Raw genomic sequence first — 13,450 nt, 5'->3', positions numbered from 1 at the left:
AGTCTAGGCTGAATAGGGGAGGAGGTGAGACCAGGAGAGCAGCAAGTAGGCACAAGTGGAGCAGCTGAGAGACAGTATTCTCTTTAGTTGAAGAGAGGTTTAGAGAATCAAAAGCTTACAGCACTCAGATACATTATTGTCATCATGTTGTTTATTGATGTTCAATAATTCCTAGGTTGAAAGGTTGTTAGTATTTACCAGATTAAGCTGTGGGAGAGAGTGGCTAATGTGGAGAGTTTAGGAGTTGTGATGCTAGATTTTCTGCCTGGTGAATATTGAAATCAAGATTGGGACTGGATTTGGGGTGGAGAAGAAAGCCTGTGTGCTGGATATTAGAGTCTTCGGTGACTAGGAGACAGTAGGGGACAGCAATCTGGAAGGCCAGGCCAAGTGCCTAGGCCTCTGCCATAATTCCCAGGGGAAGATGATTATGTTAGGGTTCTCTGGAGAAGCGGAATCCACAGATTGTATATGTGTGTCATTGTATATTGTATTAGGACTTTCCAGAGGGAGAGGACCAACTGGAGTTGTGTGTGTTTATCTAAGAGAAAGGAATTGAGAGAGGGAGAAGAATAAAGGAGAGGACCTATTAGGTGACTCACCTGATTATGGAGACTGAAAGGTTTCATGACAGGCCATCTGCAAACTGCAGACCCTAGGATGCCAGTAGCGTAGCTCAGGGAAGCCAGTGGTGTAACTCTCAGTCAGAGGCTAAAAGCCAGAGAACTCCACTGGGGCGAGGTAGTGTGGAGGTGCAAGTCCTGGAGTCCAAGCCTAAGGGTCTGAAGCCCAAGGGCAGGAGGAAAACGATGTCCCAGTTTTAGGAGAGAGATGGAATTATCCTTCCTTTGCCATTTTGGTTCTACCTGAGTGCCCAGCTGATTAGATGGTGCCCACCTACATTGAGGGCAGATCGTCCCCGCCCAGTCCACTGATTACATGCCAGTCTCCTCTGGAAAAACGTTCATAGACACACCCAGAAATACTAAGCAGCTCACTAGTTATCCCTTAATCTAGCCCAGTTGACACCTAAAATTAACAGTATTTCTCTCTCTCCCTGCCTCTCTCTTTCTCTCTCTCTCTCTTTCTCTCTCTCTCTCTCTCTCTCACACACACACACACACACACACGAGAGGACTTCAGAAAATAAATTGAAAGGGAGTATTAAAGTATGAGTTTATGTGGTGTAAAAAAGTGTTTGAAATCCATGCATTATTTCTTTTATTAATGCATGTTTTTCATGAATTTTTTGAAGACTCCTTGTGCGTACATGCACATATATATATATATATTCCTTAAAATCATCAATCGCACACACAGATTGATTGGTCAGTTGATTGATTTTGAAGCATTAGCTCAAAAAATGGTAGAGGCCTGTTGGTTCTAAAACCTAATGAGGAAGGCCAGCAGGCTAGAGACACAGGAAGAGCTGTGGTTTAAGTGCAGAGGCAGTCTGTAGGCAGAATTCCCTCTTGGATCCTGAGAGGAGAATTGAGGAATAGGGGTTGCAGTGTGGCCTTCCCCCTGAGAGGGTGATTACTCGCTTTATGTCTCTCTGTCTTTCTGGCACGTGTATGCACCCTATAGAAAAACCTATCCAGAAAAAAAAAAAAAAAAGAATTCCCTCTTACGTAGGAGATGTCAGTCTTTGTTCTACACAGCCTTTGATTGATTGGATTAAAGGTAATTAGAGGGGAATCTATTATACTCAAATCCACCAGTTTATGGGGCAGCCCTGTGGCCTAATGGCTAAGGAAACTAGATCCCACATAGCTGACCTGAGCTATTGGAATTCCAGACCTAATTGCTTGAAAAATGTGTTAGGTGAATATATGTGCTTTCCTGAAATCCCAAGAGTAGAGAAATGAAGCAGGGATTACAGTGTGACCATGCGTTATTGGAGGGTATTTTCTTTCACGCTGTTTCTCTCTGTCTCTCCCTGATGAGCACATGTGCTCTCTGACTATAATAACCATTTTTAAAATCCATTTTTAAATTAATATTAATCTTATCTAAAAGATACCCGCATTGAAATATTCAGAGTAATGTTTGAACACACATTGGGGCACCTTGGCACAATCAAATGGATTCCTAAACCATCACAGTGACGTTATACCAGGACAGAAGATTTGTAGTAGTGGGAATCCCATAGAGGGTTTGCCTACTTTTCCCCCATATCCTAGGCCTGAAGATTTCAGAGAATGTGTTCTTAGTGTTTGAATGGTTGTTTATAAGTTTTTAAAAAGGTATTTATTAGTATTTTATATCCCATAGTATTATACTAGTAATCCTACCCTTTACATTTGTACTTTACTTTTTTTTTTTTTTTGGAGAAGTTTTTGCTCTACAGTACATGCGCTTGCCAGAAAGAGACAGGGAGACAGAAAGTGAAAAATTACCTCCCAGAGGGGATGGCCACTCCGCAGTCCCTTGCCTGGCATGAGTTTAGGCTACCAGGTCTGGGACTCAAACTGCAGTCAACTACATGGGAGTCCAGCGACATAGCCATTACGCCAACTGCTGGTCCCTGTACTTTGCATTTTAAATGTCTAATTTTTCCAGTAATAGTTACCTCAGTTTGTCAGTCAAACCCTCAGTTTCTCATTGTCCTCAATCCCTTTATCTCCAAGCAAAAGCGTAGGAGCCATTTGTTAGCTATTGGCACACAGCCATGGACAAGCCTCTGGTTACTCAGTTCTCATTTCCATATTGAGCATACCTATCTCTACAGTGTGCTTGCCCCACATCGTTCTAGAGACAAGAGATCCTCCCTGAGAGTCAGGTCTGGATGACACAGCATCTGCCAGCTGTGACATTAGCACTTGTCCATCTACAGTAGTTAAACATCCCCCTAGCTGGCTGGTGGCATGCTCCTTATTTTAAGTCTTTAATAGGAAAGTAGAAGTATAAGCCAGGAGTAAAAAGCACATGTCATTTCACCAGAGGACCTGGACACTTTTTGGGGGAAGAGGTGACATGGAACCTTTGTGACAGGATTTATTCTATTTCCTTCTTTCTTACTATTGCGACTCAGCATAGCTTTTGGAAATGAGAGCTTAGAGGCAGGTGCAGACTGGTGTTCAAAGATGTGGAATGGTAGAAATATTTTCTTACCCCTAGCCAAAAAAAAAAAAAAAAAAGCTGTTATGTTTACTTGGGCATTACTCTGAACAATAGAATAAAGACTGAGTAATAATAAACCTGCCTTAGACACTTTCTATGGGACTGTGTGGGAGAGAGTGACTCCAGTTCCCCTTAGCTCAGCAGTGTTACTGAACAAACCCACCAGGGCTGCAGCCTCGCAGAAGGAGACCATTGTATGATTCCTGCATCCAGCACAGTCCCTGCCACATAGAGACCGCCAGGAGACATTTGTAGAATTACTAAGGGAATTGAAGATTTTCTTTTATCTGTGGCTCTGTAGAACCATCGTTGGCTCATGTGGAGTTTAGAGAATATCTTGGATTGTATGTCAGGATGCATTTGCTCTTAGGGTAAACGTTAGCTGAGCTAAGATTAGTAGAAATTCCTTAAAGAATGAGAAATGCCTGAACTTAGCTTCAAAAACTAAGAAGGAATCTGTATGCTTTCTTGTGCAGGGCCCGTGTGAAGGCTGGAGAAAGTGTTCTGGTTCACGGAGCTAGTGGAGGAGTAAGTATTTTTTTTTTTTTTATTTGTTTTACTTTTAAGTGAGCTCGGGTTTATGGGTTTCACATTTTAGTTCCTTAAATAATTTTAAAAAGCAAAATTTATAAATATAGTTAAAGGTTTTTTTTTCTTTCTTTTATGTAGTGGAGCTTTTTAAAATTTGATCTTCTGAAGGTGATTCTTTGTCCTTACTTTAGCATTTCTTGTTCAATAAATTCAACAGACCATGCCATCAGAAATGTATGTATTAGGTTTTCTACCTGTATCGGGTGTGGACCAAGATAAACAGGCCATGTTTCCTCCTTCAAGGAGCATATGTTATAAGAACATTTATTTAGAATTTTAAACGGTTCTTAAGGTTAATAACAATTTTCTATTCCCTTTGATTAAAAAAACAAACAACTTGGCTCATTAAAGCTCTACTTGTGTTGCCCCAGAAGGCACTGCAAAGCCACCCTGCACTCCTTAGCCCTTCCTATCTCCCTTCCTCTGCCTGTACGCTGCTCTTTGATGGCGTTTGTAAAGTGCACAGTGTACAGCTGTGTCCTTAACACAATTCGTGGCTTAAAATGCTAATGTCTGGGGGAAGAGGGGACTCAGAATTTATAAAATAAGCCCTTTGGTGAAATCACCCAGTGCATGCTGTCAGAAACCTCTCCGAGACACCGGCTGCCAATCTGTTTCTCGAGAGCTTAGAGGACAAGTTAGAGCTCTGAGGTTGGAATTTAACAAGAAATCCACATGACCTCTCTTCTGCATGCAGCGGCTTTAGAAATTTTGGAGATAAGAGTTCGAATTTTTAAAATGAAGGGCCCGGGGTGAGACGGCTCACCTTGAGGACTCTGGTTAACGCTTACAGAGCACTGTGTACTCTGGAGTATAGATTGAAAGAAGTACCGTATTATATGGCACTGACCAATAAGTGCTATCCTGAAACTGAATTTTACCTCTAACAGTGGTCAGGTTAATATAGAGAATTCAGTCCGTTTTGTCTCTTTGTTTCTTTAGATGGATGAATCACAAGGCTCCTCACCTAGCTTCCTGCAGACCTTAAATAGATCAATTCTGAAGGATTTCACAGATCAGACTGTTTACTGAAAAACACCGAGATTGTCTTTAAGGGGCTTGAGCATGTGACAGATACGCTTTGCCAAAAATCCCATTGTTTAGCTTCTCAAAAGAGGGTATTTTGGGGTTAAATTGAACTTAACCCTAAATAACTAAATGGTCTATCAAATACATGCATTTATTTAAATTGCTCTGGCTTTCAAAGAACTAACCTATGCTCTATATAGAAGGGAAACTTTAGTAGGAAAGAGAGAAACGAGTTTAAAGAAAATCTCTTTTATTCCCTTTACCCTCTTGTATAAAGCCTAGTCGCTTCACCATGATTTTTTTTTTTTTTTTTAATGGTAAAATCCACACTGTTCTCTGAGCTGGCTGAGTTTGTTAAATCCTTGGCTGGCAGGGGTAGGCTGGCGACCTGGTGTGTGAAGCGCTTCTGATCCTCCCTGCCCTATCAGAGAGAAACGCAGTACTGGGTTTTGCCTTGCCTCTGTTTGTACTTCCTGTCCTCATTTAATTCAAATTTCTGTGGGATTATGTTGTGTGTTTAAAGTGGTGTGGAATTTATGAACACAGCTATTATCCAGATACGTTGGCGGGGAGTGCCCTATTTTAGTGTTAGCAAAATAAGTGGAAGGAAAATAGTTGACACATAATGGTACATAATCCGTTAAATGAGTATTGCTGGGCCAATTGTTAACAAGAACAGAATATATGTGGCTTTTAAGACAGCTGTTGAGAGAGCACCTTTAAAGTACTTAGAACATTAGCACACATATTTACATTAAGTCTTTAGTTTAAAATGTACTTTTATTAGAGATCTGGTTTTTTTTAATTGAAAATTAAAGTAACAAAAATCAATCAGGACAACCCCAGAGGGTATTTTATTTCATCTAATTGGATGTTGCTTCCCTTAGTCAGACAGTGAGGTCCATGTATTTGTTTTTTGTTTCAGTTAAATCAAACAGATCTCCACCAGTGAGTCCAGGCACATCAAGCCCATATGCCACACAATCTTTAAGATTCATTTCAGGCCCAAGACTTGTGCGTCTGTTACAATTTTAATTAGTTTCTTTCATCATTTTTCTTTTTAGTTCTTTCTTATTACACCCAACCAAATCTTTCCTCTAACTCAGTGGTTATCAGTAGGGGCTGATTTTCTACCAATCCCCTTTGGCAATGCTAGAGATCATTTTGGGTGTCACAGTTGGAGAAGGGGGTTCTGGTATCTTATGGGTAGAAGCCAAGGATGCTGTCAAACATCCTTCAATGCACAAGATAGCATCTTATAGCACAAAATGATCTGGCTCAAAAATGTCAGTAGTGCCAAGGCTGAGAAACTCTGCCCTAAATGTATGTTCACTAACCTGTACCATTCATTTTGTAGTATTTAAATAATTGCTCTTTTATCTATATTCCTAAATTACTTTTATTTCTTTTTTATGCTAAGCACTTTTACCTGGTGTTCTAGTGATTTCATCTCAGGGCTTTTAAGTATAATCTATAAGATGACGAATCTTAAATCTATATCTCCAGCTCTGAATTCTTTTGCATCAATATCCATGTTCAGCTGATTACTAGACTGCTTCACTTCGGTGACACTATCCAGCTCAGCATGTGCAGAATGAATGAATTCTTGATATTTTCACAAACTTGATGCTCTCCAGTGTTCCTCATCTCAATTAAGAGACCCAGTTAAGGGACCAGCAGGTGGTGTAATGGTTAAGGCATGGCTGACAGTGGTTCAAGTCCCAGAGGTGGGTGGCTTGCTTTTCCACTTTCCCTCTCTGTCTGTCTCTGGTGAGTGTGTGTGCCCTATAGGAATTTAAAAAATAATAATGATTATAAATAAAATTAAATAAATAACTCTTTTTAAAAATTGTAACTGTTTATTTAGAGACATTTTTGCTATAGGGCACATGTACTTGCTGGGGAGACAGAGAAAGACAGACAGACAGAAAGCAAGACAGCACCCCCCCAGACAGGATGGCTAAGCCACAATCCCTTTTCCTCCATTCTTCTCTTGGGATTTTGGGCTTGCATGCACATGCACCTGGTGAGTTTTAAGCTGCTGGGTGTGGGACGACCATTGTCGACTAATGGCAGTCCAGCAACAAAACCATTATGCCATCTGCTGGTCTCAATGTAACGATAAAAAAAAAAAAAAAAAAAAAAAAGTTACCCAGTTAATCTGGCCAAGGACCTGAGAGACATCCTGACTTTTTCTTCCCATATTCACTCCATGTGGGAGTCTCATGACCTAATCTCTAAACTCTTCCAATACCAACACCTTAACTGGAACCAGCTTCATTGCTTATCTGGACTATTGTACCAACTATGAACTCATCCTCCTATTCGCATCTTCCCTGCCACCTTCTTTGTGCCTCACTTAGAATTGAAATGGCCTTTTTAAAGTCTCAGTTGATTATACCACTCCCTGCTTAAGCTTTACAGCGATTCTGCATAGCTCTAACTGTAAACTGAAGCCTTTACCTTCACCTCTCAGGCCCTGTGTGACTTGGCCTCTACCTCTCAGGCCTTAGTTTTTTGTCTCTGAGCCATATTGACCCCATTTCTGTACTTTGAACACTCCAAGTGCATTCGTACCATACCAGGTTGTTAGCCATAGCAGCTCAGCCTGACTACAGCATCCTCCACCTGGCTGCCCACAAGCTCACATGTCTTGTTCTTTATTTCCTTTCGGTCTCATTTCTTCAGTGTGGCCTTTGTGATAACCCAAGCCGCCATATTTCCTAATATTTCCTATCTCTTTGTAACACAAAGGCAGGTGTTGTTTGTTTTTTTTTTTTCTTAGCAATTGTTTTCTGAATTATGATCCTCAGGTATTTGCTTATATGTTTATTATCTTTCCTCCTCCTTAGGATATAATTCTTTTTATTAACTAGCAGGTCTAGCACATAGTAAGCACTCAATAAATGTTCAGTGTATGCATGAGTAAATGAATTTGCCCATGTACCTGTCTCTTCTACTTAAATGGTAAGATCTTACATTTGTTATAAAGTAGTTGCTATTTACCAAAAGTATAAAGTCAATGAGCAGGTTCCACTTATCTCTAAGCCCTGTACCTGCATAATGCAGATGCTATGTGATATTTTGGTGCAGTGGTTAAAAAATCAAGTTCTGTAGCCTGCTTTAGTCTACCTCCTGTTTCCATCTCTGTATGAGACTTGGACAGGTTATTTATATTTTGAAGCTTCAGCTCCCTCTTCTGTACTGTAGGGACAATAATAGTATCTACTTTATGGAGTCATCGTGAGGAGAAATAAAGCAATATGTAGAGAGCATTTGTATGGAACATCGTAAGTGCTCAATAAAACTTAGGTATCTTGCTTATTTCTTCATTTATATTACTCTAAGTTCCTTAAGGATATGATAGGTCCTAGACAAATGTTAAGTTCATTGGTCTATATTTAGTAAATATTTTCAGGGATACAGAGAATATAACTACTGTATTATATTTTGTTTCTCAGGTTGGAATAGCAGCATGCCAGATTGCTAGAGCTTATGGTTTAAAGGTTCTGGGCACAGGCGGTACTGAGGAAGGACGAAGGACTGTTTTGCAAAATGGAGCCCATGAAGTGTTTGATCACAGAGAAGTTAATTATATTGATAAAATTAAGGTAAAATTTTCTATGATTTTATAAAAATTAAACTTTATTCCTTAGAGATCAACATGGTTTTTTATAAGATCTTCTACCAACTCTTCACTTAGAGCCGTTTGTTTCCTCTCTTTGAATATCTGTGTTTTTGTGCCTATGTATGTTTTAAAGCTTTTATTAATTTGAAAAGCAGAGATGTTTAATTTTTCAATCTTTATTATTATTTCTGTGTTGTTTTTGCGTATTAAATGAAATACAGCCTCTTGAGAGTCTTAACCGTTGGTATTCTTCAGAGGCTTACAACTTACTGGTACTCTAATGCAAATCACATTTTAAGTAAAGTAACAGCTTTATATTTACAGCGGTGAGATATTCTTAATATAATTTTTAGTAATGTGAATTTTTTTGTGGAAGATGAGGTATTCACAGATTAGAAACTAGATCTGTCTAGCCAAGAGGATAAAGTTTGTTTAACCAAATGCTTTGGAGGAGTAGTCACTACCTCACTCAAATTGGTAAGGCAGCATTTTGTTAGTTGTGCAAATCTATTGATATAGCAGAAAGGAGATTCTGAAGTTCCCCATTTACACTGCAGTAGCAATTTACTAGACACTGATTACTTTGTTAATCCTCAAACCATTTCCTCATGTTAGAAGGAGTTAAAATTCCCCAGGTACTGTATAAACTAGGTCATTACAAACTGAAAAAAAAAAAAAAAAAGTAAGAGTTTATTACCACTAAATCATCTTGCCAAAAAAACTGAGCAAAGGCACTCTTGTTATATGTCAGGAAACCCAAGATCCAGTACTTACTCCTAGTACCATTACCAAGAATATTTACAAAGGTCAGAGATGGCCAGTTATTTTAAGAATATGATTTTTGTTTAGCATCATCTCATTTTAAGACTGTGAAGTCTTGTAGCTTCCATCTTTTCCATTTATTCCTTCTGCTAAACTATCTCTTCTCTCAAGAAAAAAACCTCTTCACCTTTTAATCTCATCCCTCTTTTTTTCCTCCTCTTACCACCAAACGTCTTGAAAAAGCAGTGCTTACACTTGACTTGCTTACCTCCTGCCACCTCTCACTGCAGTTTGGGTTATATCCCAGCTACTTAGCCTGCCTCTCAGAGGTCACTGATAAGCTTGTAATGATCAGTCTGCTCCTCTCATCTCAGTTCTCTATTTGAGTTTTCAGAGGCATATGACCTTGATTACATTTCCTTGAAACTGGTTCTCTTCTTACTTCCTTGACTGTTCACTTTTGGTCTCCTTCCTCACACTATGTAAATTTTGGTGTTCCTTATGTTTTTTTTTTGCCCTGGTCTCTTATCTTTTCTGGTGCTAGACATTTCGTCCTGATCAATCTCATGCTCCCATGGATTCCATGTTTACTCACATGCTGTTGATTTCCAAAACTGTCTCTGGGATGAGTTCCATTCCTTCATGCTATCCTTCTGCCTGACATTGCCTCTCATCTGGTCCCGTAAGACAGAAACCTCATTTCATGTTTTATTCCTCTTAGCCGTTCTCCTTCCCACCTATCAGGTGGTCACCTTGTTCACTTAGTTTCATCTCGGGCACACCTATCACAAATATCTCTTTCTTCCTCTCTATTCTACTGAGATTTTGTTTAGGCTTCAGTTTCTAATTGGGCTAAAATCCACTTTTCTCTTTTCTGTTATTGCCAGAGTTATTTAGTTTCCCCTTTTAGAAAAGCTCTAAAAAGAACTAAAATGGGGGACCAGCAGTTAGCGTAATGGCTATGTCGCTGGACTCCCATGTAGCTGACCACGGTTTGAGTCCCGGACCTGGTGGCTTAAACTCACGCTGGGCGCGTATGCATGTGTGCTCAAGATCCGGAGAGGAGAATGAAGAAGAAGGGATTGTGATGTGGCCATCCCCCCTAGGGGGTGATTTCTCACTTTCTGTATCTCTCTCTGTGTCTGGCGAGCACACACACCCTATAGCAAAAACCTCTCCAAAAAAAAAGAACGAAAATGGAGCCGGAATATTGGTCTCTCATGGTCTCTAGTGCCCTTGCAGTGCCTCAAAAAAGTGTCTGCACATATAATGAACACGTGATGTTTTCAAAAAGTTCAACTCCTTTAACGTGACAGTAGATGTATTTCCACAATCCGTACAAGTTTACAGTGTCCTCTTTCCTCCTATTTCCCTGCTAGCTCTCCTTCCCACGTACACACAGACTCCAGCTCTGTTTGCATTCCAGTGCTTGTGTTCTCAGCCGTCGACACCTGTGCTTTCCTGTTTCCTCTGTCCAGACTGACTCTGTCTTGCTTCCCTTGCTCATATTCTTTCCTTTTTGGTTAGGAAATTCCTAGTCATCTCTTAGAATCCAAGTCATTATCTCTGGGAATTTCCTCTGACCATTGCAGGCAATTTGACTAACATTTTCTCTCTATAACCCATAGTTTATTTCTGCCTATTACCTTATAGCTGTGATTGTAATATTTTCCATCCATTTCCCTAGCTTTGTTCTGAATTCTCCATGTCTGTGTTTGCATTCCTGGTACCTCGTGCAATGCCTGGCACAGGTACTTTTGTTGTCATTGCTAAAATGAAGTGAATACAATGTAGATATGTATATCTTTTTAAGAGCTTGTTTTGGATATTGGGAACCAATATACAAGAGACCAAAAGAAAAAAAACTAATGTGTCACACAGATCACAACCATTTAAAAGAAAATTGAATGTGTATCAGCACACACATACTCATACTCTTGAAAAAATTTTGCAAAACTAAGTGGCCAGTTCTTTTTTATTTTTTCATAAAAGTAGAAGCCCTCTGGGAGTTTTGGATTTTTGATTTGTTGTTTTTCTCCATGAAAATTCATTTTTAAGATGGAGGAAAAGGTATTTTATACTCAAGTCGAGTCAATTGAGCACCTAAAAATTTAGGCAAATTTTCTCTACAGTAATTTATTTAGTATAAATTTGTTATCGTTTCAGATTTTGTGGCTGGTACCTTAGAATTATATCATTATTATATAATTAGATCATTTTGAGGTTTACATTATTAGTCTTAAAAATGTAGAATTTTATGTCATTTAAATATATTTCTGAAACATATGGTACTATAGTAGCTATTTTTTACTTGTTATCTTACTCTATTTTCTTTTTATTATATAGAAATCTGTTGGTGAAAAAGGAATTAATGTGATTATTGAAATGCTAGCTAATGTAAATCTTAGCAATGATTTGAATCTTCTTTCACATGGAGGACGAGTAATAGTAAGTTTTTTTTTTTTAAACCACTTTAAGGTTTCATCACAGTTTAACACTGTTTTGCAGTGCTCTTTTAACTGTAGACATGTGTTTTTGCACAATAGGTTGTTGGCAGCAGAGGTCCTATTGAGATAAACCCACGAGACACCATGACAAAGGAGTCCAGTATAATTGGAACTACTCTCTTTTCAACAACCAAAGTAGGAAAAGTGATTTTGATTTTGCTGATTTAAACACTGATCCAATTTGCCCAGTTAGGCAGACCAAAAATATAAGTAGTTAAACTTAGTTCTATTTTATTAGAGGGGGTAAGGATTAGTCACCAGAAGGATCACTAGGATGATAATACAGTTAATTGTCCAAGTCACAACACTTTTGAGAAAGAAAGGGGATACTGTCAATAAATATTACAGGACAAGAGGCATTCTGTAAACCACAGCAAATGGGAATACTGGCTACCCATATAGTGTGATTTTTTTTTTTCCTGTATTCTGGACAAGTTCACAAAAGCTGCACATTTATAAGAAACTTTGGTTTATCTCTTAGATTGCAAAGTCCTGTAATGTTTCTGAAAATGAAACCATATGTTTCACTACAAAAACTTTATTTTCTTTTCCTTAGGAGGAATTTGAGGAATGTGCTTCAGCCCTTGAAGCTGGAATGGAAATTGGTTGGTTGAAACCTATAGTAGGTTCGCAGTTTCCACTGGAGAAGGTGGCCCAAGCTCATGAAGATATCATTCATGGCAGTGGAGCTACTGGAAAAATGATTCTTCTCTTATGATGATTAACTCATGGATTTCCTTTGCAAGTAGAAGTTTTTTTACCCCACACTTTTACTTCCACTGCCTTTCCTTTAATTAACATTCATTTGATTGAGTGACTTTCTTATATTAGAAAACAAGATTTTTCTCTGGAGAGAGCAGAGATGGTGGAGTAAAAAATACTTATATTTGGCAATATCTTTTATACTTTCACTCTAAAATCAAGGAGTTGTTATAGAAGGAAATAGCATGTTAGTGGGGTCATTTGACTTTGTGAGGCTTTCCAGGAATTCCTAACTGGTGTTTGATTAATTCCATATCTTTGACAACATATGCTAATCCAAATTAGACTGCTCAACTTCCAAGGGTTTCCAAGCCTACTTCTCTTTATAAAGACTCTTAGGCCTCTGATTAGCCCATAACTGCATTTCATTCTAAAGATTTTTCTGGACTAAAAAAACTCCTTTTCTATACTAATGTCTTCTGGATCTATAAATTTCTTGAAGGGCAAGAATAAATGATGTCTAGAGACATTCATTAGTTTCCTTTGATTTGATATGATTCCAGATACATAGTCTCCTAATACATATTTCTTGACTGACTCGATTTCCAGAGTAGATTTAGAGTTAGTTGTTTGTATAATGGGGAGGGGGGAGGGAGGTAACACTAATATTTAAATGAATAAGCTCAAAATTTGACACATTAAGAATGGTCTACCTGTTTTCAAAATATGGTTAAAAAAAATAAAGTCTATAGAAAATTACAACCTGCATTGATCTCATTTGTCTTCGCATAATACCACTTGCCCTGCATCACTAATGCTTAACTCCTAATGGTTACTTCCTAGCAGTGCTCTGTCTAAAAGTCTTTATCTAAACAAAAGGAATGACCTTCTAGAGATTCTGCCAACAATTTTACATCCAAGGACATAAAATTTGGTTGGTTGTTTTTTTGGTTTTGTTTTGGTTTATATGAACACACCCTTCTGTCTTTTCTAACATTAAGTGGTTGTTTGTCCTAACGTGATTTGTTGAGTGATGATTTCTTTGTTTGATCATGGATCCTACTTTGATAGTGAACAGAAAGCACTGCTAATTTCTATAGTTTGTGGG

General features: G+C 38.6%; 1 protein-coding gene across 2 annotated transcripts in view; it reads left to right on the top strand.

The window, feature by feature from the left end:
* The window catches only part of CRYZ (crystallin zeta), a 34,667-nt gene extending 21,566 nt beyond the window's left edge, over positions 1-13,101 (top strand). For both annotated transcript variants that reach the window (XM_006146039.3, XM_006146040.3), the window contains exons 5-9: positions 3,600-3,651; positions 8,205-8,354; positions 11,480-11,581; positions 11,680-11,775; positions 12,197-13,101. In XM_006146039.3, the coding sequence (XP_006146101.1) occupies positions 3,600-3,651; positions 8,205-8,354; positions 11,480-11,581; positions 11,680-11,775; positions 12,197-12,358 (562 nt within the window). In that variant the 3' untranslated portion in view covers positions 12,359-13,101. The remainder of the gene's footprint in view (positions 1-3,599; positions 3,652-8,204; positions 8,355-11,479; positions 11,582-11,679; positions 11,776-12,196) is intronic.
* Positions 13,102-13,450: the final 349 nt, after the last annotated feature.

This window comes from Tupaia chinensis, unplaced genomic scaffold (genome assembly GCF_000334495.1).
Source record: "Tupaia chinensis unplaced genomic scaffold, TupChi_1.0 Scaffold000164_1, whole genome shotgun sequence".
Classification (NCBI taxonomy): Eukaryota; Metazoa; Chordata; class Mammalia; order Scandentia; family Tupaiidae; genus Tupaia; species Tupaia belangeri.
The sequence above is the reverse complement of the archived record's forward strand: the minus strand, read 5'-3'. Positions and strand labels throughout refer to the sequence as shown.